Source organism: Oryx dammah, unplaced genomic scaffold (genome assembly GCF_014754425.2).
Source record: "Oryx dammah isolate SB20612 unplaced genomic scaffold, SCBI_Odam_1.1 HiC_scaffold_28, whole genome shotgun sequence".
Taxonomy (NCBI): domain Eukaryota; kingdom Metazoa; phylum Chordata; class Mammalia; order Artiodactyla; family Bovidae; genus Oryx; species Oryx dammah.
In genome coordinates this window covers 87,345,992-87,372,094 of record NW_024070212.1, presented here as the reverse complement: position 1 = coordinate 87,372,094, position 26,103 = coordinate 87,345,992, and the positions used below count along the sequence as shown (strand labels likewise).

At 39.5% G+C, this 26,103-nt stretch overlaps 1 protein-coding gene across 1 annotated transcript in view; it reads right to left on the bottom strand.

Moving 5' to 3' along the window:
- Window positions 1-26,103, bottom strand: part of FYB2 (FYN binding protein 2) — a 151,668-nt gene that overhangs the window by 9,067 nt on the left and 116,498 nt on the right. The window contains exons 11-16 of the mRNA XM_040231938.1: window positions 25,525-25,632; window positions 16,909-17,007; window positions 14,218-14,246; window positions 12,490-12,550; window positions 3,046-3,129; window positions 537-618 (exon numbers count right to left, since the gene is read on the bottom strand). Coding sequence (XP_040087872.1) covers window positions 537-618; window positions 3,046-3,129; window positions 12,490-12,550; window positions 14,218-14,246; window positions 16,909-17,007; window positions 25,525-25,632 — 463 coding nt within the window. The remainder of the gene's footprint in view (window positions 1-536; window positions 619-3,045; window positions 3,130-12,489; window positions 12,551-14,217; window positions 14,247-16,908; window positions 17,008-25,524; window positions 25,633-26,103) is intronic.

Sequence of the window (26,103 nt, the reverse complement as noted above, 5' to 3'; positions counted from 1 at the left end):
CTCAATCCAGTGTCTGGTATGCGGGAGGTGTTCAATATATGTTTCTTAATAATTCTCACTGTGACAGTACATGAAATCAAAAGGGAGGAGTGTCTGAACCTTGAAATTATAGAAAAATGCTCCATGGACTCAATGACAAAGTTGTTTAATCATTCAGTGTATCCATTTTTATGTTGGAAGCTAAGGGGGAACTTGAACAAGACAAAAATCTGTCCTTTAAAAGGGACTCAAGACTTGAGTTCAGACTACACACACACACACACACATACACACACACACTTTGGCTCAAGGAGTTAGGGAAGAGTAAATGACATTTGTATAGAGTCTTAAAGAACAACTTAGCAGTTTTTCCAGGCAGAGGAAATAGCATGTACAAAGGCATGATAATACAGAAATGTATTGAGAAAAATTAACTTATCACATGTTTAATCAAAGATCATGACAGTCCCAGAGAGGCAGATGTGCACCACACTTAACAGAATTTTTTATTTAATTTTAATTCCTCTGCTAATGTTTACCTTCAGAGAAGAACATACCTTGAATCTCTCTCTAAAAAGTCTTTCTTCTCTTTTCATCTTATCCTTCTCTAAATTTTGCTTCTTGGTTTTGAAGAAACTCCTAGAAGATGGCAAGAAATGTGCAGGTAGAGTTAAGTGTTACTATATTTAAAAAACTCTTTAAGCTTCCAAAGCTATAAACTCATTCTACTCCAGGATAAATTCAGGTAGAATTCTGTGTATAATTTTATACCATCTTATTGTTGCCTTTCCTTTCTCAAATCCATCTGCATACCTGCCTCCAGAGTCATCTTTCTAAAATTCAATTAACCATATCACTCTCTTGCTTAAAACCTTCTGGTCTGTCTCTGCTGCCTCTACTGTAAGATAAAGTCAGGTCCCATTGTGCTGAACACAGGGTATTTTATAATCTGGCCCAACCCCCCTTTCCAGCCGTCCTTTTCCATATAACATTCAAAGTCGACATGGAACATCTTAGAAGGTGGGCTGTCATTTCCATGCCTTTACACCAGGAAACTGCCCTCTGACTTCTCTGAGAACTAGCCATCATCCTGATTAATGAAGGGATAATAAAAGGGTTGCACTAAAATTACACTAAAAACGTAATCCTTACTTATTGGTAGAGTAAGTTATGGTAAAAATAATTATTTAAAAAGGAACAAAGAATGCATAGAAATGGATACATCAATCTACAGGAATAATGTTAAACTCAGTATTGCATTTTCAAATTACTCAGTTGAAGAAAACAACTATAATATCAGTTTGTTGTAAGAAATAAAGCACTTGAAGATTGTTTCCTAAAATGATTTATGTATAGTCATTAAAATAGTGGGTTTCCCCAATAGCTCAGAGGGTAAAGAAGCCACCTGCAGTGCAGGAGACATAGGGTATGTGGGTTTGATCCCTGGGTTGGGAAGATCCCCTGGAGTAGGAAATGGCAACCCACTCTAGCATTCTTGCCTGGAGAATCCCATGGACTGAGGAAAGCTTGTTTTTTTTTTTTTTTTTGGCAGGAGATGGGGAAAGTAAAAAATTTCACTGATATTTCATTTCTTGGAATTTTGTTTTGCTATGCTATGCAAAATTAAAAGATGCTTGCTCTTTGGACGAAAACCTATGACAGACCTAGACAGCGTATTAAAAAGCAGAGACATCACTTTGCAACAAAGGTCCGTATAGTCAAAGCTATGGTTTTTCCAGTAGTCGTGTACAGATGTAAGAGCTGGACCATAATGAAGGCTGAGTGCTGATGAATCAATGGTTTCAAAGTGTGGTGCTGGACTGATGATTAAGAGTCCCCTTGGACAGCAAGGAGATCAAACCAGTAAATCCTAAAGGAAATCAACCCTGAATATTCATTGGAAGGACTGATGCTGAAGCTCCAATACTTTGGCCACCTGATGTGAAGAGCGGACTCATTGGAAAAGACCGTGATGTTCGGAAGGACTGAGGGCAGGAGGAGAAGTGGGTGACAGAGGATGAGACGGTTGGACGGCATCACTGACTCAATGGACATGAGTTTCAGCAAACTCTGGGGGATGGTGAAGGATGGAGAAGCCTGGTGTGCTGCAGTCCATGGTGTTGCAAAAATTTGGACATGATTGAGTGACTGAACAACAAAATGCAAAAGTAGACGTGTGATGTTTAACGTAGAAAGATGCTTTTGTAGTCTTGAATACATCTTTCCAACTTGGGAAAAGTAAATTACATCAAGTCTCAACTTAAAAACTTAGAGAAGGCCCATCCTCACTCTATGCCATCCTCTGAGTTTAAATTTGGTATAGATTGATATCTGATTTCTTCTGAGGTGCCCCTCTAGGACTTTTCTAGACAGATTTCCCAGAGCAGACAGACCGTACAGTGTTTTCAGCCCAGTGACTGTTTAGACAAGGATATCCCCAAGACATTAGTTAAAGTGCCTCAGCTGCTGCCCTAGATCCCAGCAACTGAGAAGACTGAAGCACAGAGCACTAAGAGCCATCAGAGATAGTAAAAATCATCACCTCCCCCCACAGCCACCTAGGAATTTGAATCACATGAACAAAGGATAGATCTTGAGTCAATAAAACACTGTTTTATTTCTAACACTAATGTAGTGATCACTAGAATTATATTGTATCAATATGTTAGGGAAATCAGCCTTGCTATATGATACCCTGTTTCGCTTTTCAAGGCATCATTCAAGTTCTAAATGGTATATTATTTAAGTTCATTCTTACAGGGAAAAGGTTCCTACAGCCTAGACGAGGATGGGAAATTTTTCATCCTTTGATTGAAAAATGATGGCTAGAATTCTTTTCTTGCTCCCTATCTACCAAAAGCAGGAATGATAAATGTGTGGGACACTTCACATTTTCATATTCTCTTTCTCTTTTAATCCTCTCTGTTGTACTGTAATATAGATGTTAATATTCTCATTCAGTAGATGAGGAATCCAAATATCAAATAACCTGACAAGATCACACAGCTAATAAGAGGTATAAACTGCAACAGAAAAGCTGTAGTGTGAGTGCACTTGTGTGCTTACCTTTCTGATTCGTTAGCACCTTTTTTCTTTTTTTCTTTCAGTGTCAAAAACTTCGGCTTCCAAGATTTTCCTTTAAGTTCATCACTGAGAAGAAAAATATTTTGTGCAAGTAAATTAAGATTGAACTAAAGTCTTCATGGAACCATCAATAGTTTTTGGGCAATTGTGTTTTACCAAAAAATTAGAATGTCATATAGAAGTATGTTTTGATAATCTATGGCAAGGCCAGAGAGTAAACATTTTACGCTTTGCAAGGCATGCTATCTATCATAACAATTTGACATTGTTATTGTTACTATATTCACAAAAACAAGTGGCTGGCCATATCTAGCTCCCAGGCCATAGCTTGCTAACGTCTGATCTGTGGCAATCCAAATTTGAAATCAGAATCTGAAAAATAATAGATATACTATATTGCTTTGCTATACACCCAAAACTAACACATTGTGAATCAACTGTACTCTAATAAAAAAAAAAAAAAAAGCAAATCTGAAGCCAGAAGCAAGAGATCAGCTTGTTTATAATCATACTTTCTCTCCTTTCTGAGCCTTAGTTTCTTCACCTATAGAACATGAATGATAAAATGGATGCTCACTATGAGACAGGACTATCCCAATTAGTGTTTAGCAGAAAAGGATGCAGAGAGTGGAGAGGGTATTACAGAAGAAACAATTTTTGAGCACCTGTGTGTCAAGTCTTACGCTTGGCATTTTACATATCTTAACTAATGTGTTTTTTACAGGAAGCATTGCAACAATCAGTGTTTCATAACATTTTACAAAGTGGGAAATAGATGATCTTCGTAACTTATCACGGTCACAGAAACAATGCTTTGAACCCAGTGGCTTTGTGTCCAAGTGTGCTTGACAACAAAGTCTACAGTCTTTGATCATGCCTGGTGCTGCAAAATGTTTCTTCACTTGTTCAGTTCAGTCACTCAGTCATGTCCAACTCTTTGGGACCCCATGGACTGTAGCACACCAGACCTCCCTGTCCATCACCAACTTCTAGAGTTTAACCAAACTCATGTCCATTGAGTCAGTGATGCCATCCAACCATCTCATCCTCTGTCATCCCCTACTCCTCCTGCCTTCAATCTTTCCCAGAATCAGGGTCTTTTCCAATGAGTCAGCTCTTTGCATCAGGTGGCCAAAGTATTGGAGTTTCAACTTCAACATCAGTCCTTCCAATGAATACTCAGGACTGATCTCCCTCAGGATGGACTGGTTGGATCTCCTTGCTGTCCAAGGGACTCTCAAGAATCTTCTCCAACACCACAGTTCAAAAGCATCAATTCTTCGGTGCTCAGCTTTCTTTATAGTCCAACTCTCACATCCATACATGACTACCGGAAGAACCATAACCTTGACTAGATGGACCTTTGTTGGAAAAGTACTATTTCTGCTTTTTAATATGCTTTCTAGGTTGGTCATAACTTTCCTGCCAAGGAGTAAGCATATTTTAATTTCATGGCTGTAATCACCATCTGCAGTGATTTGGGAGCCCAAAACAATAAAGTCTGCCACTGTTTCCCCATCTGTATGCCACAAAGTGATGGAACTGGATGCCATGATCTTAGTTTTCTGAATGTTGAGCTTTAAGCCAACTTTCTCACTCTCCTCTTTCATCTTCATCAAGAGGTTCTTTAGTAGTTCTTCACTTTCTGCTATAAGGGTGGTGTCATCTGCATCTCTGAGGTTATTGATATTTTTCCTGGCAATCTTGATCCCAGCTTGTGCTTCATCCAGCCCAGCACTTCTCATGATGTACTCTGCATATAAGTAAGTAGGTTGACAGTATACACCCTTGACATACTCTTTTTCCTATTTGGAACCAGTTTCTTGTTCCATGTCCAGTTCTAACTGTTGCTTCCTGACCTGCATACAGATTTCTCAAGAGGCAGGTCAGGTGGTCTGGTATTCCCATCTCTTTCAGAATTTTCTACAGTTTATTGTGATCAACACAGTCAATGTCTTTGGTGTAGTCAATAAAGCAGAAATAGATGTTTTTCTGAAACTCATGCTTTTTTGATGATCCAAGCGATGTTGGCAATGTATATGTTCATCATTGATGTGAGCAAAACTGACCCTTCCTCTGTCGACCATTTGTATGTATGTGGTGTCTGCACATCAGAACACAGTAACTCTTCACTGGGTAAATTAGAACCACAAGGATACTATGTCAGAGGAATTTTAAAAGTTCTTGGTGACACTGTGTCACCATTCCCTTCAGATTATGGTCCAAGTGTCTGACAGAACATCAAGGATGCAGCTCTGACCAGCATTCAAGATGCAGCCTAGGAACATGAGACTAACAGATATAGACTCCTATATGCAGGACAGATAAGCAGCAAGGATATACTGTGCAGCACAGGAAACTATATTCCGTATAATACCCTGATGGGACACAATCAGAAAAAAATAAACTCGATCACTGTGCTGTACACTTGAAACTAACTCAATATTGTAAGTCAACTATAGTTCAATAATATAGAAAGATGCAGCTTAGCCAAGGCTTTCAAGAACTTGCTTAGGGATCTTGTATAAAAGGCTTTCCAGGACTTGCCTAGGGATCTCCCATCACTCTTTGCTCAACGTCCATTGCCTTTGGAGTCTATAACAAGAAAGGAGCTCAGCAGTTACTTTTCTACCTGTCTGATGTTCACTCATTTATATCTCCATTTTAGGTTCACAAAAGATGGGATCCAGACAAGGATTCCAGATGTATCTACTACAAGCTTATCACAATGCTAGGCAAAGAGGAAGTGTTCAGTGAGAATTCATGCATGGACATGTTAGGAAGGAGCTATAGCTATGTGGGAGAAGGCAATGGCACCCCACTCCAGTACTCTTGCCTGGAAAATCCCATGGATGGAGGAGCCTGGTAGGCTGCAGTCCATGGGGTCGCTAAGAGTAGGACACGACTAGGCGACTTCACTTTCACTTTTCACTTTCATGCATTGGAGAAGGAAATGGCAACCCACTCCAGTGTTCTTGCCTGGAGAATCCCAGGGACAGCGGAGCCTGTTGGACTGCCATCTATGGGATCGCACAGTCGGACATGACTGAAGCGACTTAGCAGCAGCAGCATAGCTATGTGGGCAGGGAATAGGCAAAGCAAATGCCTACTGAACAGTTTATTTTCTTTACTGATTATAAATCATTGTATCCTGAGTATTTAAAAAACTGGAGGCAGAACTATAAGAGAGACAAATTAAGCATAATCTGACTTCTCAAAGGCCCAAATTTCCTTCTAAACATTTTCTAAGCACTTTTAAAACCTGAATTGTGATCAAAACTGTATATATAATTTTGCATTCTGCTATTTTTCAATTATAGTGAAAGCACTTACCCATGTCACTGGAAACTATTTTACATACACTTAAGTGGTTATGTTGACTAATATTCCTAGTGAATTTGGGTTGTATTAAACATTTCTTTTTATAGACAGCCCTGAGATAGACATTTTATATATAATTTTAATGTTTCCTTTATTTTTTACTAGAGCTAATTGCTTGTAGCAGAATTGCAGAAAGGGTTTGGGCATTGTAGATACATAGTACCATATTGTTCTTTTGGAAAAGTCCTTAACACTTTCTACCCCTGCTAGCCATGTGACCATTATGGTCAACTCTTTGCCTCTCTGCAACTTGTTTTAGCTTTTATAGGGAAAATGTTAGAGAGCTTAATGAATTTGACAGGACAAGGATTGTTTTTTTTTGTCATATCACAGATTAAGAAACTAAGATTCAGAGAAGTAAGAATCTTTTCTGCCATAGGCCCCACTAGTACCAGATTGTAGAAGCTGTTCCAGTGTCCTTTTCAAGATCCCCCTCTTCTTCCTGTCCCTGGTGACTCTCGGAGAAATTCTAATGAACAAAAGGAGATGAAAAGCAGAGGTCTGGATTATCTAGCAACAATTTAATCCAGAGTTGTTTAGGCATCTCTTCGACCTAATACCTACCAGGACATGACAAACAAACTATCCAAGCTTACAAGAACTCAGATATCATCTTCCATCTGCCATCTCATCCCAAACTGTGCTGTTTTCCATCAGTGTTCCATCTGCTACAAATGTCTTTAATAATTGATTCATCTGAGGCTATACTACAGAAGATATACTCCATCACATGAAATAGAAATTGGACAGGTTTTGATAGGCTTAAGTGACTTGGTAAGTATCATTTAATCATAAAATATCTTCATTTTTATCACCATCTCAGAACACATTTTGATCACTTTTTCATCTGAGCAACTTTAATAATATTCCAACAACACAAGAGAAGACTCTACACGTGGATATCACCAGATGGTCAACACCAAAATCAGATTGATTATATTCTTTGCAGCCACAGATGGAGAAGCTCTATACAGTCAGCAAAAACAAGACCAGGAGCTGACTGTGGCTCAGATCATGAGCTCCTTATTGCCAAATTCAGACTTAAATTGAAGAAAGTAGGGGAAACCACTAGACCATTCAGATATGACCTAAATCAAATCTCTTATGATTATACAGTGGAAGTGAGAAATAGATTTAAGGGACTAGATCTGATAGATAAAGTGCCTGAAGAACTATGGACTGAGGTTCGTGACATTGTACAGGAGACAGGAATCAAAACCATCCCCATGGAAAAGAAATGCAAAAAGCAAAATGGCTGTCTGGAGAGGCCTTACAAATAGCTGTGAAAAGAAGAGAAGAGAAAAGGAAAGATATTCCCATTTGAATGCAGAGTTCCAAAGAATAGCAAGGAGAGATAAGAAACCCTTCCTCAGTGATCAATGCAAAGAAATAGAGGGAAAAAAAAATGGGAAAGACTAGAGATCTCTTCAAGAAAATTAGAGATACCAAGGGAACATTTCGTGCAAAGATGGGCTCCATAAAGGACAGAAATGGTATGGACTTAACAGAAGCAGAAGATATTAAGAAGAGGTGGCAAGAATACACAGAAGAACTGTACAAAAAAGATCTTCGTGACCAAGATAATCACGATGGTGTGATCACTCACCTGGAGCCAGACATCCTGGAATGTGAAGTCAAGTGGGCCTTAGAAAGCATCATTACGAACAAAGCTAGTGGAGGTGATGGAATTCCAGTTGAGCTCATTCAAATCCTGAAAGATGATGCTGTGCTTGTACACCCATGGTGGATTCATGTCAATGTATGGCAAAACCAATACAGAATTGTAAAGTAAAATTTAAAAAAATAAATAAATTAAAAAAAAATAAAACAGGAAAAAAAAAAAAAGAAGAAAGTGCTGCGCTCAATATGCCAGCAAATTTGGAAAACTCAGCAGTGGCCACAGGACCGGAAAAGGTCAGTTTTCATTCCAATCCCAAAGAAACGCAATGCCAAAGAATGCTCAAACTACTGCACAATTGCACTCATCTCACATGCTAGTAAAGTAATGCTCAAAATTCTCCAAGCCAGGCTTCAGCAATACGTGAACCATGAACTCCCTGATGTTCAAGTTGGTTTTAGAAAAGGCAGAGGAACCAGAGATCAAATTGCCAGCATCCGCTGGATCATCAAAAAAGCAAGAGAGTTCCAGAAAAACATCTATTTCTGCTTTATTGACTATGCCAAAGCCTTTGACTGTGTGGATCACAATAACTGTGGAAAATTCTGGAACAAATGGGAATACCATACCACCTAACTTGCCTCTTGAGAAACCTGTATGCAGGTCAGGAAGCAACAGTTAGAACTGGACATGGAACAACAGATTGGTTCCAAATAGGAAAGGGAGTACATCAAGGCTGTATATTGTCATCCTGCTGAGCTGGAAGAAGCACAAGCTGGAATCCAGATTGCTGGGAGAAATATCAATAACTTCAGATATGCAGATGACACCACCCTTATGGCAGAAAGTGAAGAGGAACTAAAAAGCCTCTTGATGAAAGTGAAACAGGAGAGTGAACAAGTTGGCTTAAAGCTCAACATTCAGAAAACGGAGATCATGGCATCTGGTCCCATCACTTCATGGGAAATAGATGGGGAGCAGTGGAAATAGTGTCAGACTTTATCTTTTGGGGCTCCAAAATCACTGCAGATGGTGATTGCAGCCATGAAATTAAAAGATGCTTACTCCTTGGAAGAAAAGTTATGACCAGCCTAGACAGCATATTGAAAAGCAGAGACATTACTTTGCCAATAAATGTCCATCTAGTCAAGACTATGGTTTTTCCAGTAGTCATGTATGGATGCGAGAGTTGGACTGTGAAGAAAGCTGAGCACCAAAGAATTGATGCTTTTGAACTGTGGTGTTGGAGAAGACTCTTGAGAGTCCCTTGGACTGCAAAGAGATCCAGCCAGCCCATTCTAAAGGAGATCAGCCCTGGGTGTTCTTTGGAAGGACTGATGCTAAAGCTGAAACTCCAGTACTTTGGCCACCTCATGCGAAGAGTTGACTCATTGGAAAAGACTCTGATGCTGGAAGGGAGTGGGGGCATGAGGAGAAGGGGACGACCGAGGATGAGATGGCTGAATGGCATCATGGACTCGATGGACGTGAGTTTGAGTGAACTCCGGGAGATGGTGATGGACAGGGAGGCCTGGTGTGCTGCAATTCATGGGGTCGCAAAGAGTCAGACTCAACTGAACGACTGAACTGAACTGAATAAATATTTTGCATTCAACCTTCCCTGCAAAGCTTTCTGCAGAAGGGTCTAGGTCGAGTTACTCTTCCTAAAGTGTGACTCTAAGTATATTGTCCTCCTTCTCATAGTTCTAGACTCCCTTATTCAGCAGAGAAAGTGTTAGTCACTCAGTCGTGTCTGACTCTTTGTGAACCCATGGACTACAACAAGCCAGACTCCTATGTCCATGAAATTCTCTAGACAAGAATACTGGGGTGGGTTGCCATGCCCTCCTTCAGGGGATCTTCCCAATCCAGGGATTAAACCAGTGTCTCCTGCAGCAGGAGGATTCTTTACCCACTGAGCCACCTGGGAAGCCCTATTTGGCAGGCAGGCAAAAGAATTTTCTATAAATAGGGCTCTCCCAACACAAAACTACTAGGTCCTGGATAAAAGTTCTTTGTGTTTGTTTTTAACAAATTGCTATACTTATAACCCCCAGCAAATAAACTGAAACTAGACCGAGCACTAAGCAATATGCAAGCACAGAAGACAAGTTTCTCCTGAGGAAAATCCTATCAGCACCATGATATTTCAGAAGATTAAACTTTACATCAAGGGCCAGGTAGGAGTTAAGACAGGTCATTATATTAGATTTTTTTTTAAGCCAATTCAGCTATATTTATACAAGACATGGTGAACAAGAATATGGAAATCAGAAAAAAGATTTAAAATGTATACTAGGGAAATACTAACTAAAAGAAAGATCAAGATAAAGATCATGAAAGATCAAGATAAAATATCACTAGGAAACTAGCTTAGTGTTGCAGTGAAGAGAGTGGATTGGGAGTCCAGTTGCCAGGGTTTGAATCCTTATTGGCTACATGAGCTTGGGCAAATAACCTAACCTCTGTGTCTCCGCCTGTTTTTTTTTTTTTTTTTTTTGGTAATGATGGACTTCTATTTTTTGTTGAAAGTCTTGAGGACTACAAATTACACGCTAAAAGTAGATCACTATGTAGAAACGTAATGAATACATTTTGCCTGTGTATAAAAGCTTTATCAAAGTCATTCCTTTAATAACTTCACCCCATTCACAATGGTATCAGTTATAAAGTGCTCTTCTTCATAAGGTTATTATACCTTTATTTCAAACTATATTACATGTTATTCCCCCAATAGAAACTTTTAAACACCAAATTCTTGGCTCATAAGAATGGCAGCTGTGAAAGGGCAATTGCCCCTCAGTCTGTGGTGGCATTATTCCAAGTTTGTTTCTTTCATCAATCAAAAAAGCTTTCAAAATGTTCACTTTTAATATGAAGTCTTTCCACCAAAAAGTGTGGCCACATTTTGTTTTCTTATAACTCCAATTTTATATTCCAGGGCTCTCCCCCGTCTCCTGCCAAGTTAACAGTTCCCGCTCATGACGTCACTTTCCTGATCACGTGCCTCATGGTCCAGTGAAGCTTCCCAAACACACGTCTTCCATGTACACGCTGCCCTCCTCTCTCCCACAGCAAATCATCCCCACTTCTCTCTCTCAATCTCCAGTCTCCAACTGACAAAATGTTTCCTGTCCTTGCTTGCTTCAGCTTGGCACAGGCTTTCTGGATCCCCTAAAAATGGAAATGTCTGCCTATTTTGACCATAAATCATTTTGCAAATTTTTTGAAAGCAGGTCTTTCTTCATTAACCAATTTAACAAACTATCATTTGGTATGAGGCCACATGATACATTCGATTAGAAAGCCCAGGCCCCATCTCAGGAAGTTTCCATGTAGAGGAGGAGACAGGGAAGAAATAAGACCAATATTAACTGTGAAAAGAATGTTCTGATTAAAAGGGGTACATAACTCAAAATAGGTACCCGAAAGCTCTCTGAGCTTTTGCTTCCTGGGGAAAGCAAAATTTGAATTCAGGTTTAAATAATAAAGTACTCAGCCAAGCAAAAAGCATGGCAAAGTGTGTTATGGGCAGAACAATTCTTTCGTTCTTAAATTCTAACCTTGGAAAGCCTTTTCCCCAGATATCTACCCTAAAATGACTATCAGCCTCCTCCCAACACATATAGCATATGCCCAGTCTCTTTCAGAATATCCAGAGCAATCAGATTCCCATGTTTAATGATCCATCATTTATTTATCTGTCTCTCCAATCAGAAAGGAATAGGAATTATAACTGTTTTGTTCACTGCATTATACCTAACACTTAGCACAGTGCCTGGGATATAGTACCTGCTCAGTAAATATTTGTTGGATGAATTGAAGAAGTTGGAGCAAACATGAAAGTTTAGACATGCTGGATAGCCTGATGAGTTCAAGGACTACCCAGATAATACAGTGTGGATGGAACACAGGAATAATGGGTGAGTGGCAAGTGCAGTTGAGGCTGAGAGTTTGCCAGGGCTGTATCAATAATGAATTTTATGTCTTCTTAAGCAGTTTGGATTTCATTCTGCCATTGCAGTAATCCAGCTGAGAAACAATAGGTGCCTGCATGTGGCTGGTAGTGAGGATGGGAAGCAGGGACACTTTGATAGATTTCAGTTATTTAGGCTTTGAGAACGTTGGTTCCGCCAGGTGGTGCTTGCCATCCTCCATAGGAGGCTATTAAATAAGTGTTGTATTGAAATGACTCTAAAGGCTATAGATTCAAAGGTAAGAAACAAAGCTCCAGTGAGTTTTGAAACACCTACCACTGTTAGGTCATCTGTATTATTCATTGTACCCCCTTCCTGGTGGAAGCAATATATTAAAACTTGACTTTTCACCCAAGGATCTGAAGAGATGGTCCTCTGACCATAGTTAACAAAACCTCAGGAAATGGGTTAAACACCAGCAGAGATGACCAATGCAGTCAATTGACTTACTTTGGCTGTTTTCCATTTATGGCCACATCATCGTAGATAATAACTTCCTGAGACCTAAGATCTAACATCAAGATAGGATAAAAATAGTCTGTTATTTGATACAGTTTATACAATCCCTGACTTTCCAAATTATACACAATTACTTTTCCACATGTATCTCTGAACCTGTTTTATCAAAATCTGATCACAGACTGTAGATAGGCTGAAAGGATCAAGGAACAAAAAAAGAATCCATTTGGGAAAAATTCAACTGAGGATTAAAAAAGAGATGTCCTGGTATCTGAAACACATGCATAAATATTTATATCAATTTGATTTCATGCAACTTTCTAAAAAATATGAGTTGCTGAAGGGATCACTTTAGACTAGGTTCCCATCAACCTGGAACTGGACAAAAATGTTACCCTGCTAGAGCAAGAGAGGGCTGAATTTCAGGGGAAAACACCAACTTAACAGACATCAATGTCCTTCCATGGTTTTTATTTCAAACCATTGACAACTGCTTCTTTATAATAATCCTGTGTAAAATTGAACCTTAGTACATAATCATAATTAGACATTTTCAGTTTAGGATACTCACATTCCTTGGCGCTCTACATAGAACTCCATAACGTTCAAGTGACTCACCACTTGAACTAGTTAGAAACCTTTTGGCATAATTATTCACAATTCATGTTCAATTATTCATAAATTTGGATGGAGGTAAAATGCATGCCTGTAATGGCACCCCACTCCAGTACTCTTGCCTGGAAAATCCCATGGATGGAGGAGCCTGGTGGGCTGCAGTCCATGGGGTTGCACAGAGTCAGACACGACTGAGCGACTTCACTTTCACTTTTCACTTTCATGCATTGGAGAAGGAAATGGCAACCCACTCCAGTGTTCTTGCCTGGAGAATCCCAGGGACGGGAAAGCCTGGTGGACTGCTGTCTATGGGGTTGCACAGAGTCGGACACGACTGAAGCGACTTAGCAGCAGTAGCAGTACTAAGTAGACTTTTAAAAAAATAGACCAAGGATTATTTTAGGAGATGTAATTATACCAGGTTTATATAATTATTTGTTATTTAGTGCAGCAAACTCATATTTGTGGAATATAAAATACACTCTAATTGCCAAGTCAGAGTAAAATCAAAGTAGCCTCTATCACTAGAACCCATAAACTAAGCGTAACAAACAACAAAACACATGGCCCTCCCTCACTGACACTTTCACCTTACAGAGTGCGCCTGAGAGTGAGCACGCTACATGTCAGGCACTGTGCTGATCTGTGCACTCTTCCTTTTATAGCAAAGCAAACAATATTCTAGTGACTCACCCTTGATTCAGTTAGTATGTATATGGGACAGTGTTCATGTTCAAATGACTGTGTCTTAATTCAGGTGAGCTGACTGTGGCAAAATGTAAAATGCACACACTTTGTGTAGTGAGAGACGAGTACAAATCCTAGGTCACTAAAATATGGATGTTAGTCCGAGAGTCTTCCTACAAAGGGATAATGCATCTATTTCTTAGATATTAAGGGGTGCCTGGTCTATAGGAGGCACTTGAGAAATGTCACCCATCTTCCCCAAAGTAAGTAATACTATGATGTAAAATATCATCCTTGATTTTAATGTATCAATTTTTTCATTACATGTGGAATTCAGAGAGGATTACTACTTCTTTCTTAGACTGAAAACGTCAATGCTGAGTAATTTTGTTCCAGCAATAAGTGAATGTCACTTACCTAGATCAGGCAGCGAAAGGGAAAATGCCCTGTTAATTGACAAAAGACACAAAGGGTTAAGGGAAAGCCATATTCAGAAATGTTCATTGATAACATCTCAAACAACATAGTGATGACTAGGTTTCTTGATTTGGATGCTTTGGGGGAAAAAAATGTCAATATGAAGCAAACCTTCCCTGCAGCTTTATTCTAATCACTTCTTCCCTTCCTGTAAATGAGCTTATTTATCCCCAGTGACCATCCTTACCCACTTTCCTAATGGGACAGTCTCAGGCTCTCCCACAGCTCTTCTCTGTCCACAGGATCCTATTTCTCCTTTCTAACCTTCCAGGATGCCAATCAGATATATCCAGTGTGTGGGACACAAGGTGAGAGAGATGACCCTCTGGAGATGCTGGACCCTGACTATGTACAGGTTTAACCAGAAAGATGACTTAAGAGGAGAATGCCAGGCCAGATGGAGATGGAAGATGGTAAATGTGCCAAGTAGGAGAGGACACTTGGCTAAGTAGATTGTCCAGTTTTCCTCAAATCTCATAGTTAAGGAGATCACATGGAAAGACGTATGATGTGGTAGGAAAAAAATTCATGTGTTTTAAGCAACTAATTAAAGCTCAGTCCTATGGGCCTGGCAACAAAAGGTAAATAAAGTTCTGTGTTATCTTGGTATGTCTCCATGGTAATAATTGAAAAATTAAGGTAAAGAGGCAAATTTTGGCAAAATTTAAGGGGAAAAAATCTTTTCAGACCTTACTAAAAATGGTAGATTTTTCCCTGAATGTAGTGAATTTATCTTTATAGAGGTGTGCAGACAAAGAGATTTGGCCTCTTAGGAATAGCTGCAGAGAAGCTTGTGTAGTGGGTTGTACTAGGTAATATGGACCCTTCTTACCCTGAGATTCCTGACTGTAAGGAAAAGGATTTCCTGTAAGAGATCTTACAAGATTTGCACAGGATGTTTTGGAAACACAGAAGAGAAACTGGTAATACAGGTTTGGGATTCACGGAATGCATCACAGAAGGGATAATATTTGACCAAATTTTAAGAGAAGACTAGAACTCTTATAATCAAAGGAAGATAGAGGAGCACAGATGCATTTCAGACCTATGGATATCATGGTTAAAAGCAAGGAGGCATGAAATACTATGGTGTACATATAGGGTATGTGTTATGGGGTGGAGCTGAGAGTAAATCTGAGTAAGATGGAGCTGGACAAGTAGGAAGGGGACTGCCATAATAGTATTTACTTGCAATGAAAAAGGATTGGATATTTGTTCTAAAAGTCATAAACAGTCACTGAATAGTTCTAAGAAAAAGGAAATCACATTTACATGTAGAAAACATCAGCATTCTCCCCTGGATTAAATTTTTAAGGGGCTGCAGGCACCATGCTAATAATTTTTGTCAGAAACATCTAGCCTGCTGAGGTCAGGGTATGCCTTTAGGGGTCTCACCGGCCACTAGAACTAGACTCTGTCTTCCACGTTTAGGACTGCAATTTGTAAACCTCATATACTGTATAAATCTCTTGGTAGATCTAGATCCAACATACAATTAGACTTAAATTCATGTTACTTTAAGGTTTTATAATTGAAAAGAACTTCAAGATAAAATAACAAATCCATGTCAACATATGTAGTGACCTGGGGCAAATTATTTTACCATCCCCTGCCCTCATAAAATACAGATCTATGTCTATGTTTCTCTCCCTCCCTCTCTGAAGCGCCTTCAGAGACCACGCAATCTCCTATTATAAGCTAAAAGAAATGTGGTCCCTATGGATGCAAAATGGAAGTGACTTGCCCATAGTTGCACACTGAATAAATGGAAGAGCTGAAACTAGAATCCAGAGCCCAGTCTCTCCTACACATGAATTGTAACCTTCCCAATTCCCATCGGTAATTAGCTAGGGTGAACTTGGAGGGTCCCTTCCAGAGCTAAGACTGAGATACATGGACCATTCAGCTGAAAAGTTCATCTCCCCTCCCCACACACTAACTCTCTCAAGAGAGGCAAATTAGAATATGGAAGTGTAGACAAAAACCACTGGAGCCTGTAGGACTGAGAAAGCATGCTGCTGCTGCTAAGTTACTTCAGTCATGTCTGACTCTGTGTGACCCCATAGACAGCAGTCCACCAGGCTCTCCTGTCCCTGGGATTCTCCAGGCAAGAACACTGGAGTGGGTTGCCATTTCCTTCTCCAATGCATGAAAGTGAAAAGTGAAAGTGAAGTCGCTCAGTCGTGTCTGATCCTCAGCGACCCCATGGACTGCAGCCTTCCAGGCTCCTCCGTCCATGGGATTTTCCAGGCAAGAGTACTGGAGTGGGGTGCCATTGCCTTCTCCAAAAGAATGTAATTAATAATGTAATGCTCAGTAGTAACAACAGGAATATATGCCAAGGATGATGAGGAAGTTCCTTCCCTGGACTTTTTGACTTTCCCTCTAACTTTGTTCACAATCTTCCCTTGTCAATTTTTTCAAAAAGGACATTGTCACTGTCTCACTAGCATGTGTGTGTGTGAGGCACTCAGTACTGGCAAGGAGGAGGTAGGTGATAACCAGGGCTTTGGTTTTAGCTTCTGGTACCCCTTTCACTAGAAGAACAGGATGGAGACTAACAGCTGTGTAACTACCAGGGTGGCACTGCTAATCCTCTCCTAGAAAGAGAAATAAAAAGGGACTTTTTACCTTATATTTTCTTTTGAATTGACTTTCTTCACTTTAAATCTACCCTTTTCTTTCTTGAAGAACTTCTGCAGTCTTTTAAGTGATGCTTTTCCATCTGAACTAAGAGGAATCAGAGAATAGAAATAACACATAAACAAACATATAACACATAAACATATTTACAAACATAAATACTGTTTGAGAGAGTACTGGGGATGGGAAGCTGCTGTAGTAAGACAGATCAGAGACTTCAGTCTCATTACTATTAATAAAACACACCCACTTAAAGAAGAGCAGGAAAATACCTTGTCAACCCCTATGTTCTTTTTTTAGATTCTGATAGGAATTAGCACATACCAGCTATGAAGGAAATTATTATATTTCAATACAAACTTTCACCTACTCCAAATGGTCTTTATTTTACAGAGTTTATGGAGCAAAGTCTTCCTTTTAGAGACCATGACTCAGGGACCTATATATTAGTGAAATTCCTGGCTCCTGAGATTCATATCACTGATCTTTAACTTATGGGATGACAATATAACAGTGATGCTACACTGACTGCCTGCTTAATGATTAAAATTTGTCCAAATATGCCCTGACTTTTTGGGGTGGGGAAAAGGTTAGGGAAAGTGGATGATACACCCACATCATCCCACCCAGCATAAATGCCCTATTTTCCTTTCAACCTTCAAACTTCTTGCTTTTGACTGCTGCTATTTTCCTTCCCACAATGTACCCCTAATAACTGAATTTGATTAATAATCCCCATTTGAGCAAATATTGATAACACTGAATTATTACATATTAAATTAAGCCCCAATTCCAGAGATAGCTTCATTAGCTTGAAAAGACACAGGTAAATGAAAAGACACAGGTAAATGAAAAGACACAGGTAAATCATAACCATTGATTTCTTCCTGGAAAAAAAACTGAAGCATTTTATTGCTATTTATTTCTTCTTTCTCACTTACTCCCTAATGCAATATCAAATTCTTCTACTTGGGGAGATGGACATTTTCTCAAAAGAAAAAGCAGCATGCTTAAAAATTACAAGATATGATTATATACAATTACAAATAACCTACTGATAACAGTATTTTATTACAACAGCTTATCTCCACTCTCTATGAAAATCTTCCCTAAAGATGGAGTGGGTAGTGATGGAGGTCATTTCCTAAACTTCAGTTTTCCCAGACTAGCAGGAAATACCCTTAGGTTTGAAGTCAAGAAAAAGAGAAACTTGCTCTATCTTTGGGTGGTTGCTCTTTGTTTTGTAGACATCTTCATACATTTGTTCACTATTTTCTTTGGAAATTAAAACAATATATTTATAATGGCAGTGATACAGATCATATTTGACACAAAATTATAGATACCTACCAGGTGCTAGGTGCTCTGATCTTTTGTTTGTGAAATAGTTTTTATGGCAACATATGCACATGTTTTTACAAGCAGGTGGTAAAATTAAGTAAATGCTATAAAAGTATGTACAAACAAAAATTAATATTTGCTTCTACCCTGTTTCCATGTTTGTTCTCATTTAGTGAGAGAAAGTTAATTTATTAACAGATTCCTTCCTTGACCCTCCCGCTTTGCATATTTTACATTTAACAATCAATCAGTTTACTAAACACCAGACATTGTGCTGAATGCTGGAGAAGTAATGGAGACAACCAGACACAACTTGAACAATCCTCCTCTATAGCATGGCTTTCACCTCATCCAACACATAGGCTTAAAATACACAGATATACTTTGAATCTACCCTGGCAATGGAGGATTTTCAAGTTCAGAACTTAATTCACATTGAGTTTAGGAGAGTCACTTAACTTCTCTATGCCTCAATTTCCTTTTTTAAAAATGAGGGTATTGTGTTTAATGATCTCTAGACTGCTTCTCCATCTCTGACATTCTAAGAAGGACAAAACAAAAAACAGTACCATTTGATTATCCCTCCTCCATTATCTTTTCATTCATTTAAAAGATTTTTTTAATATCTTAACATGTGCCTGGCATTATGACATGGGTAAGGAAAAACGGTAAGTGTAAAGAAGAAAATCATCTAAGAGGGAAGACAGCTAATAAAGAATCACATAAATATAGAATTTTTAATAACTGTGACAAGTGCTGTTAAAGAAAGGGTAATGGTAATACTATAAGACTACATACTTAGGAGAATATTCCCTAGGGAATAATGATTGAGCTGAGATCAGAAGAAATATTAAGAGTCACTTAAACAAAGGGGCACAGAAGAGGAAAGAAAATTCCAGGAAGGAGTAGCAAATGCAAACACTCAGCAGTGGGAGCTTAGCAAGTCAGAGAAGTTAAAAGGTCATCATGACTGCATCTCAAAGATGAAGACTGAGCATGTGTGAGTAGAGGCTTGAGGGGTAGATAGGGACACTCAAGTCCTCTATACATGTTAACATCAATTGTAAAAGTATTGGGAATATACTACAAAGCTACAGTAATCAAAAGAGTGTGGTACTGGCACAAAAAACAGACACATAGAGCAATGGAACAGAATAGAAAGCTGAAAAACAAACCCACACACTTATGGTCCATTAACTGATGATGAAGAAGGCAAGAATATACAATGGAGAAAAGACAATATTTTCAATAAGTGGTGCTGGGAAAACTAGAAGAAAACATAGGCTCTTTGACATAAGTCTTAACAATGTATTTTTGCTATTTGGAGTTGTATATTTTGCTATTTGTATTTTTGCTATTTATTTTTGTATTTGGAGCCAGATCTGTCTCCTCAGGCAAGAGATGCAAAACCAAAAACAAATGCGAGCTATTCAAACTTAAAAGCTTTTGCATGGCAAAGAAAAACATTAACAAGACAAAAAGACCACCTACTAAATGGGAGAAGATATTTGCAAATGATATGTCTCGTAAGGGATTAACATCCAAAATATATAACAAGCACTTACAACTCAATATGAAAAAAAAAAAAAAAAAAGCAATTCAATTAAAAACAGACAGAAGGCCTAAATAGACATCTTTTCAAAAGAGACAAACAGATAGACAATAGACACAAGGAAAGATGCTCAGGATCACTGATCATCAAGGAAATGCAAATCAAAAGCACAGTGAGATATCGCCTCACATCAGTCAGAATGGCTGGTGTTAAAAAGATGGCAAAAGATGTTGGTGAGGATGTGGAGGAAAGGGAACCCTCACACTGTTGGTGGGAATGTAAATTGCTACCACTACTATGGAAAACAGGGTGGAGTTTCCTCAAAAAATTAAAACTGTTCTATAATCCAGCAGTCCCACTCTTGAGTATATCTGAAGAAGATGAAGACACCTTATTCAAAAAGATATACAGACCCTAATGTTCATAGCAACATTATTTACAATGGCCAAGATATGGATGCAACCTCAGTATCCATAAACAGATGAATGGATAAAGAAGATGTAGTGTACACACATACACATAAGAATACTAAGCCATAAAAAAAAATGAAATTTTTGCCATTTTCAGCAACATGGATGAACTTGGAGAATATTATGCTTAAACATACAGAGAGACAAATACTGTATGTTTTCACTTACAAGTGGAATCTCTGAAATAAAAAGTAAAAGAATGAAACAGACTTGCAGATACAGAGAACCAATGGTTACCGACCTGCCTGTAAGTGTTTGAGGGTCTCCTGTAGAGGTGTGAGTCAGCAGTGGCCTGCCACAGGGACAGGGACACTGGCAGCAGCAGTCCTGGGAGGCACAATGTGTGGCATAAATTCTGTTGGAGGAGGTCACCATTAGCCCTACCATAAAGCTGCTGGATGGGTGACCCACCCACTGGAGAACAATTATAACAAAAAAGTTCTCTTACTGTTGAAGGTTCTAGGCTCCACATTATACTCTCCCACCTGGGAATCTGGAAAAGGGACTGGAAATCCCCAGGGAATCTGAACGTCAGCAGGATTTGATTATAGAACTTCCACAGGATTGGGGGAAACAGAGACTCTTGGAGGGCACAAACAAAACCTTGTGTGCACCAGGACCCAAGGGAAAGGAGCAGTGCCCCATAAGAGACTGAGCCAGACCTGTCTGTGAGTGTTTGGGGGTCTCCTGCAGAGGCATGATCTGCGATGGGGTCAGGGACAGCAGCAGTGCTGGGAGGTGTGGTGTGTTGGCATAAGTCCTCTTGGAGGAGGTCGCCATTATCCCTACCATAGAACCTCTACCTCTAACACAGAGATTGCAGACTCCCAGGACTGGGTCACCTCAGGCCAGACAACTAACAGGGAAGGAGCACAGCCCCACCAATCAGCAGAACTGGATTAAAGATTTACTGAACATGGCTCTGCCCACCCAAGCAAGACCCAGTTTCCCCAACAGCCCGTCCCTCCCATCAGGAAGCTTGCACAAGCCTCTTATCCATCAGAGGGCAGACAGAAGAAGAACTATAATCCCATGGCCTCCAGAACAAAAACTGCAATCACAGAAAACTAACCAAAACAATCACATGGATCACAGACGTGTAACTCAATGAAACTATGAGACATGCCATTTAGGGCCACCCAAGACAGGTCATGGTGGAGAGTTCTGACAAAATGTGGTCAACTGGAGAAGGGAATGGCAAACCAGTATTCTTGCCTCGAGAACCCCATGAACAGTATGAAAAGGCAAAAAGATATGATAGCAGAAGATGAGTCCCCCAGCCTCAGGTTGGTAAGTGTCCAATATGCTTCTGGGGAATAGTGGAAAACTAGCTCCAGAAAGAATGAAGAGGCTGAGCCAAAGTGGAAATGATGCCCAGTTGTGGATGTGTCTAGTGGTGAAAGTAAAGTCCAATACTGTGAAGAACAATTTGCATAGGAACCTAGAAAGTTAGGTCCATGAATCAAGGTAAATTGGATGTGGTCAAATAGGATACGCCAAAAGTAAACATTTATGTTTTAGAAATTAGTGAACTAAAATGGATGGGAATGAGTGAATTTAACTCAGATGACCATTATATCTACTACTGTGGGCAAGAATTCTTGCAAAGAAATGGAGTACCTCTCATAGTCAACAAAAAGAGTCCAAAATGCATTACTTGCATGTAGTCTCAAAAATGACAGGATCATCTCGGTTCGTTTCCAAAGCAAACCATTCAACATCATGGTAATCCAAGTCTATGCCCCAACCACTGATGCTGAAAAGCTGAAGTTGAATGGTTCTATGAAGACCTACAAGATCTTCTAGAATTAATACCCAAAAAAGCTGTCCTGTTCATCATAGAGGATTGGAATGCAAAAATAGAAAGTCAAGAGATACCTGGAGTAACACTCAACTTTGATCTTGGAGTACAAACTGAAGCAGGGCAAAGGCTAACAGAGTTTTGCCAAGAGAACACACTGGTCATAGCAAACACCCTCTTCCAACAACACAAGAGAAGACTCTACACATGGACATCACCAGATGGTCAACACCAAAATCAGATTGATTATATTCTTTGCAGCCAAAGATGGAGATGTTGTATACAGTCAGCAAAAACAAGACCTGGAGCTGAATGTGGCTCAGATCATGAACTCCTTATTGCAAAATTCAGGCTTAGATTGGAGAAAGTAGGGAAAACCACTAGACCATTCAGGTATGATATAAATCAAATCCCTTATGATTATACAGTGAAAGTGATAAATAGATCCAAGGGATTAGATCTGAGAGACAGAGTGCCTGAAGAAATATGGATGGAGGTTCATAATTTTGTATAGGAAGTGGTGACCCAAACCATCCCCAGGGAAAAGAACTGAAACAAGGCAAAATGGTTGCCTTAGGAGGCCTTACAAATAGCTGAGAAAAGAAAAGTGGAAGGCAAAGAAGAAAGGGAAGGATATACCCAACTGAATTCAGAGTTCCAAAGAACAGCAAAGAGAGATAAGAAAGACTTCTTAAGTAAATAATGCAAAGATATAAAGCAAAACAATAGAATGAGAAAGACTAGAAATCTCTTCAGGAAAATTATGTACCAAGGGAACATTTCATGCAAAGATGGGTACAATAAAGGATAGAAACATCAAGGACCTAATAGAAGCAGAAGAGATTAAGAAGAGGTGCAACAATACACAGAAGAACTGTACCAAAAATTTCTTAATGACCTCGATAACCATGACAATGTGATCACTCACCTAGAGCCAAACATCCAGGAGTGTGAAGTCAAGTGGACCTTAGGGAGCATTACTATGAACAAAGTTAGCAGACATGATAGAATTCCAGTTGAGGTATTTCAAATCCTAAAAGATGAGCTGTGAAAGTGCTGCACTCAATATGCCAGCAAATTTGGAACTCAGAAGTGGCTACAAGACTGGAAAAGGTCAGTTTTCATTCCAATCCCAAAGAAGGACAATGCCAAAGAATATTCAAACTACCACACAATTGTGCTTATTTCACATGCTAGCAAGGTCATGCTCAATATCTTTCTAGCTAGGTTTAAACAGTACGTGAACTGAGAACTTCCAGATGTTCAAACTGGATTTAGGAAAGGCAGATGAACCAGAGTTCAAATTGCCAACATTGTTGGATTACAGAAAAAGCAAGAGAACTTCAGAAAAATTTCTACTTTTGCTTCATTGACTATGTTAAAGCCTTTGATTGTGTGGATCACAACAAACTGTGGGAAAATCTTAAAGAGATGGGAATACCAGACCACCTTACATGCTTCCTGAGAAACCTGCATGCAGGTCAAGAAGCAACAGTTAGAATGGGACATGGAACAATGAACTTGTTCAAAAATGGGTACAATATACATCAAGGCTGTATATTGTTGCCCAGTTTATTTAACTTCTGTGTTGAGTACATCATGTGAAATGCTGGGCTGGATGAATCACAAGCTGGAATCAAGATTGCTTGGAGAAATATCAACAACCTCAGGTATGCAGATGATACTACTCTAAAGGCAGAAAGTGAAGAGAAACTTAAGAGCCTTTGGTGAAGTTTGAAAGAGGAGAATGAAAAAGGTGACTTAAACTCAACATTCAAAAAACTAAAATTATGGACTCCAGTACCATCACTTCATGGCAAACAGATGGGGAAAAGTGGAATCAGTGGCAGATTTTCTTTTCTTGGGCTGCAAAATCACTGAGGATGGTGATTGCAGCTATGAAATTATTAAAAGACACTTGCTCCCTGGAAGAAAAGCTATGATAAACCCAGACAGCATATTAAAAAGCAGAGACCTCACTTTACTGACAAAGGTTGGTACAGTCAAAGCTATGATTTTCCAGTAGTTACGTATGGATGTGAGAAAAGTGAAGTCGCTCAGTCGTGTCCAACTCTTTGTGACCCCATGGACACCAGGCTCCTCCGTCCATGGGATCTTCTAGGCAAGAGTACTGGAGTGGGTTGCCATTTCCTTTTCCAGGGAATCTTCCTGACCCAGGGATCGAGCCCAGGTCTCCTGCATTGTACACAGACACTTTACCATCTGAGCCACCAGGGATGTGAGAGTTGGACCATAAAGAAGGCTGAATGCTGAAGAATTGATGGTTTCCAATTGTGGTGTTGGAGTAGACTCTTGAGAGTCCCTTGGACAGCAAGGAGATCAAACCAGTCAATTCTAAAGGAAATCAACCTTGAATATTCATTGGAAGGACTGACACTGAAGCTCCAATACTTTGGCCACCTGATGCAAAGAGTTGACTCATTGGGAAAGCCCCTGATGCTGGGAAAGATTGAGGGCAGGAGGAGAAGGGGGTAATAGAGGATGAGATGGTTAGATGGCATTACTGGCTCAATGGACATGAGTTGGGGCAAACTCTGGGATATAGTGAAGGACAGGGAATCCTGATGTGCTGCAGTCCATGGTGTTGCAAAGAGTCAGATACAACATAATGACTGAACAGCAATAACAGTGGTTACCAGAGGGAAGAAGAGGGGAGGACGGGGCAGGTTGGGGAGGATTGGAAGAGCATTAAGGTATACAAACTGCTACCTATAAAATAAATAAGATACAAGATATAAGGATATAATGTATAGCACAGGGACTATGACCAGTATTTTATAATAACTTTAAGTGGAGTATAATCTATAAAAATATTGAATCTTCTGTGCTGTACACTTGAAACTAATGTTGTGAATCAACTATACTTCAATTTAAAACGTATTGAGAACCCATAGAAGTGTTTTAAGTAAAACACATTCTATCATCAGTCTTGGATTGTGAGGAGATCAGGAAGTTTCATACCAAAGTTGCTTCATTGTCACAAAAGACCCATTACCAGCATCTTCCTGATTCTAAATGCATCTATTCATACATACCTTGAACCACTTCTATTAGTTTATCATCACTTCACCCAAATGGCATTAATACAAGTATATAAGATACCTTCTTACTAATGTGCCACAGAAATTCAGCAATTCCTACTGACAGTTTCAAATATCTTATACTTACCATTATGTGAGATAAATGAGTTAGAGAAATCTGACTTTGCTCTATGGGGAGAAAAGATACAAAGACCATTGACCTATTGTGTTGTAGTTTTTTTGGCCATGCCAGCATTTCTGATCTTAGTTCCCTGACCAGGAATCAAACCCACACCCCTTGCATTGGAAGCATGGAGTCTTATCCACTTGACCACCAGAGAAGCACATGTATTTTACAGTCTCAGCACATTCATCTCACTGCAGGGCTGAAATGCTTACCTTCTACTCCCAGAGCATTCAACATCGTCATAGTTCTCTGTAAGGGAATTTGGCTTAATGCCTCCTTGGCCCTGGGTTTCTTCAGTCATCTCCAAGGCCTTCACACCACCTGCAAGGAAAACAGAGAACCCCCTGAGAATATTTCATCAACCACTCTCCTAAATGCGTTCACATACATCAAGAATAGAAAAAGGCAGATTAAGTATGCTAACACTGGATTATAACTTTGGTTTGGATGATCCTGTGGCAAACCACCTCACCTTACTGAGCCTCAGTTATGGTTCTCTCAAGCTGGGATAATGATGGTAACCCCTACTCTTAGATGACTGTGGCAAGGAGTAATACATCTTTATGAAAGGTGCTAATTACCCAGTAAGCCAATGACCCCTCCTTCTTCTTGGAGGGTTCTTCCTCTAATCCCCAACCTCAAATGTTGAAGTCTGCCAAGGTACAGCCCCTGTGGTTTCTTTCCTACATTTAGATGCCTTTATCCAGTTTTGTCAGAGAAGGCAATGGCACCCCACTCCAGTGCTCTTGCCTGGAAAATCCCATGGATGGAGGAGCCTGGTGGGCTGCAGT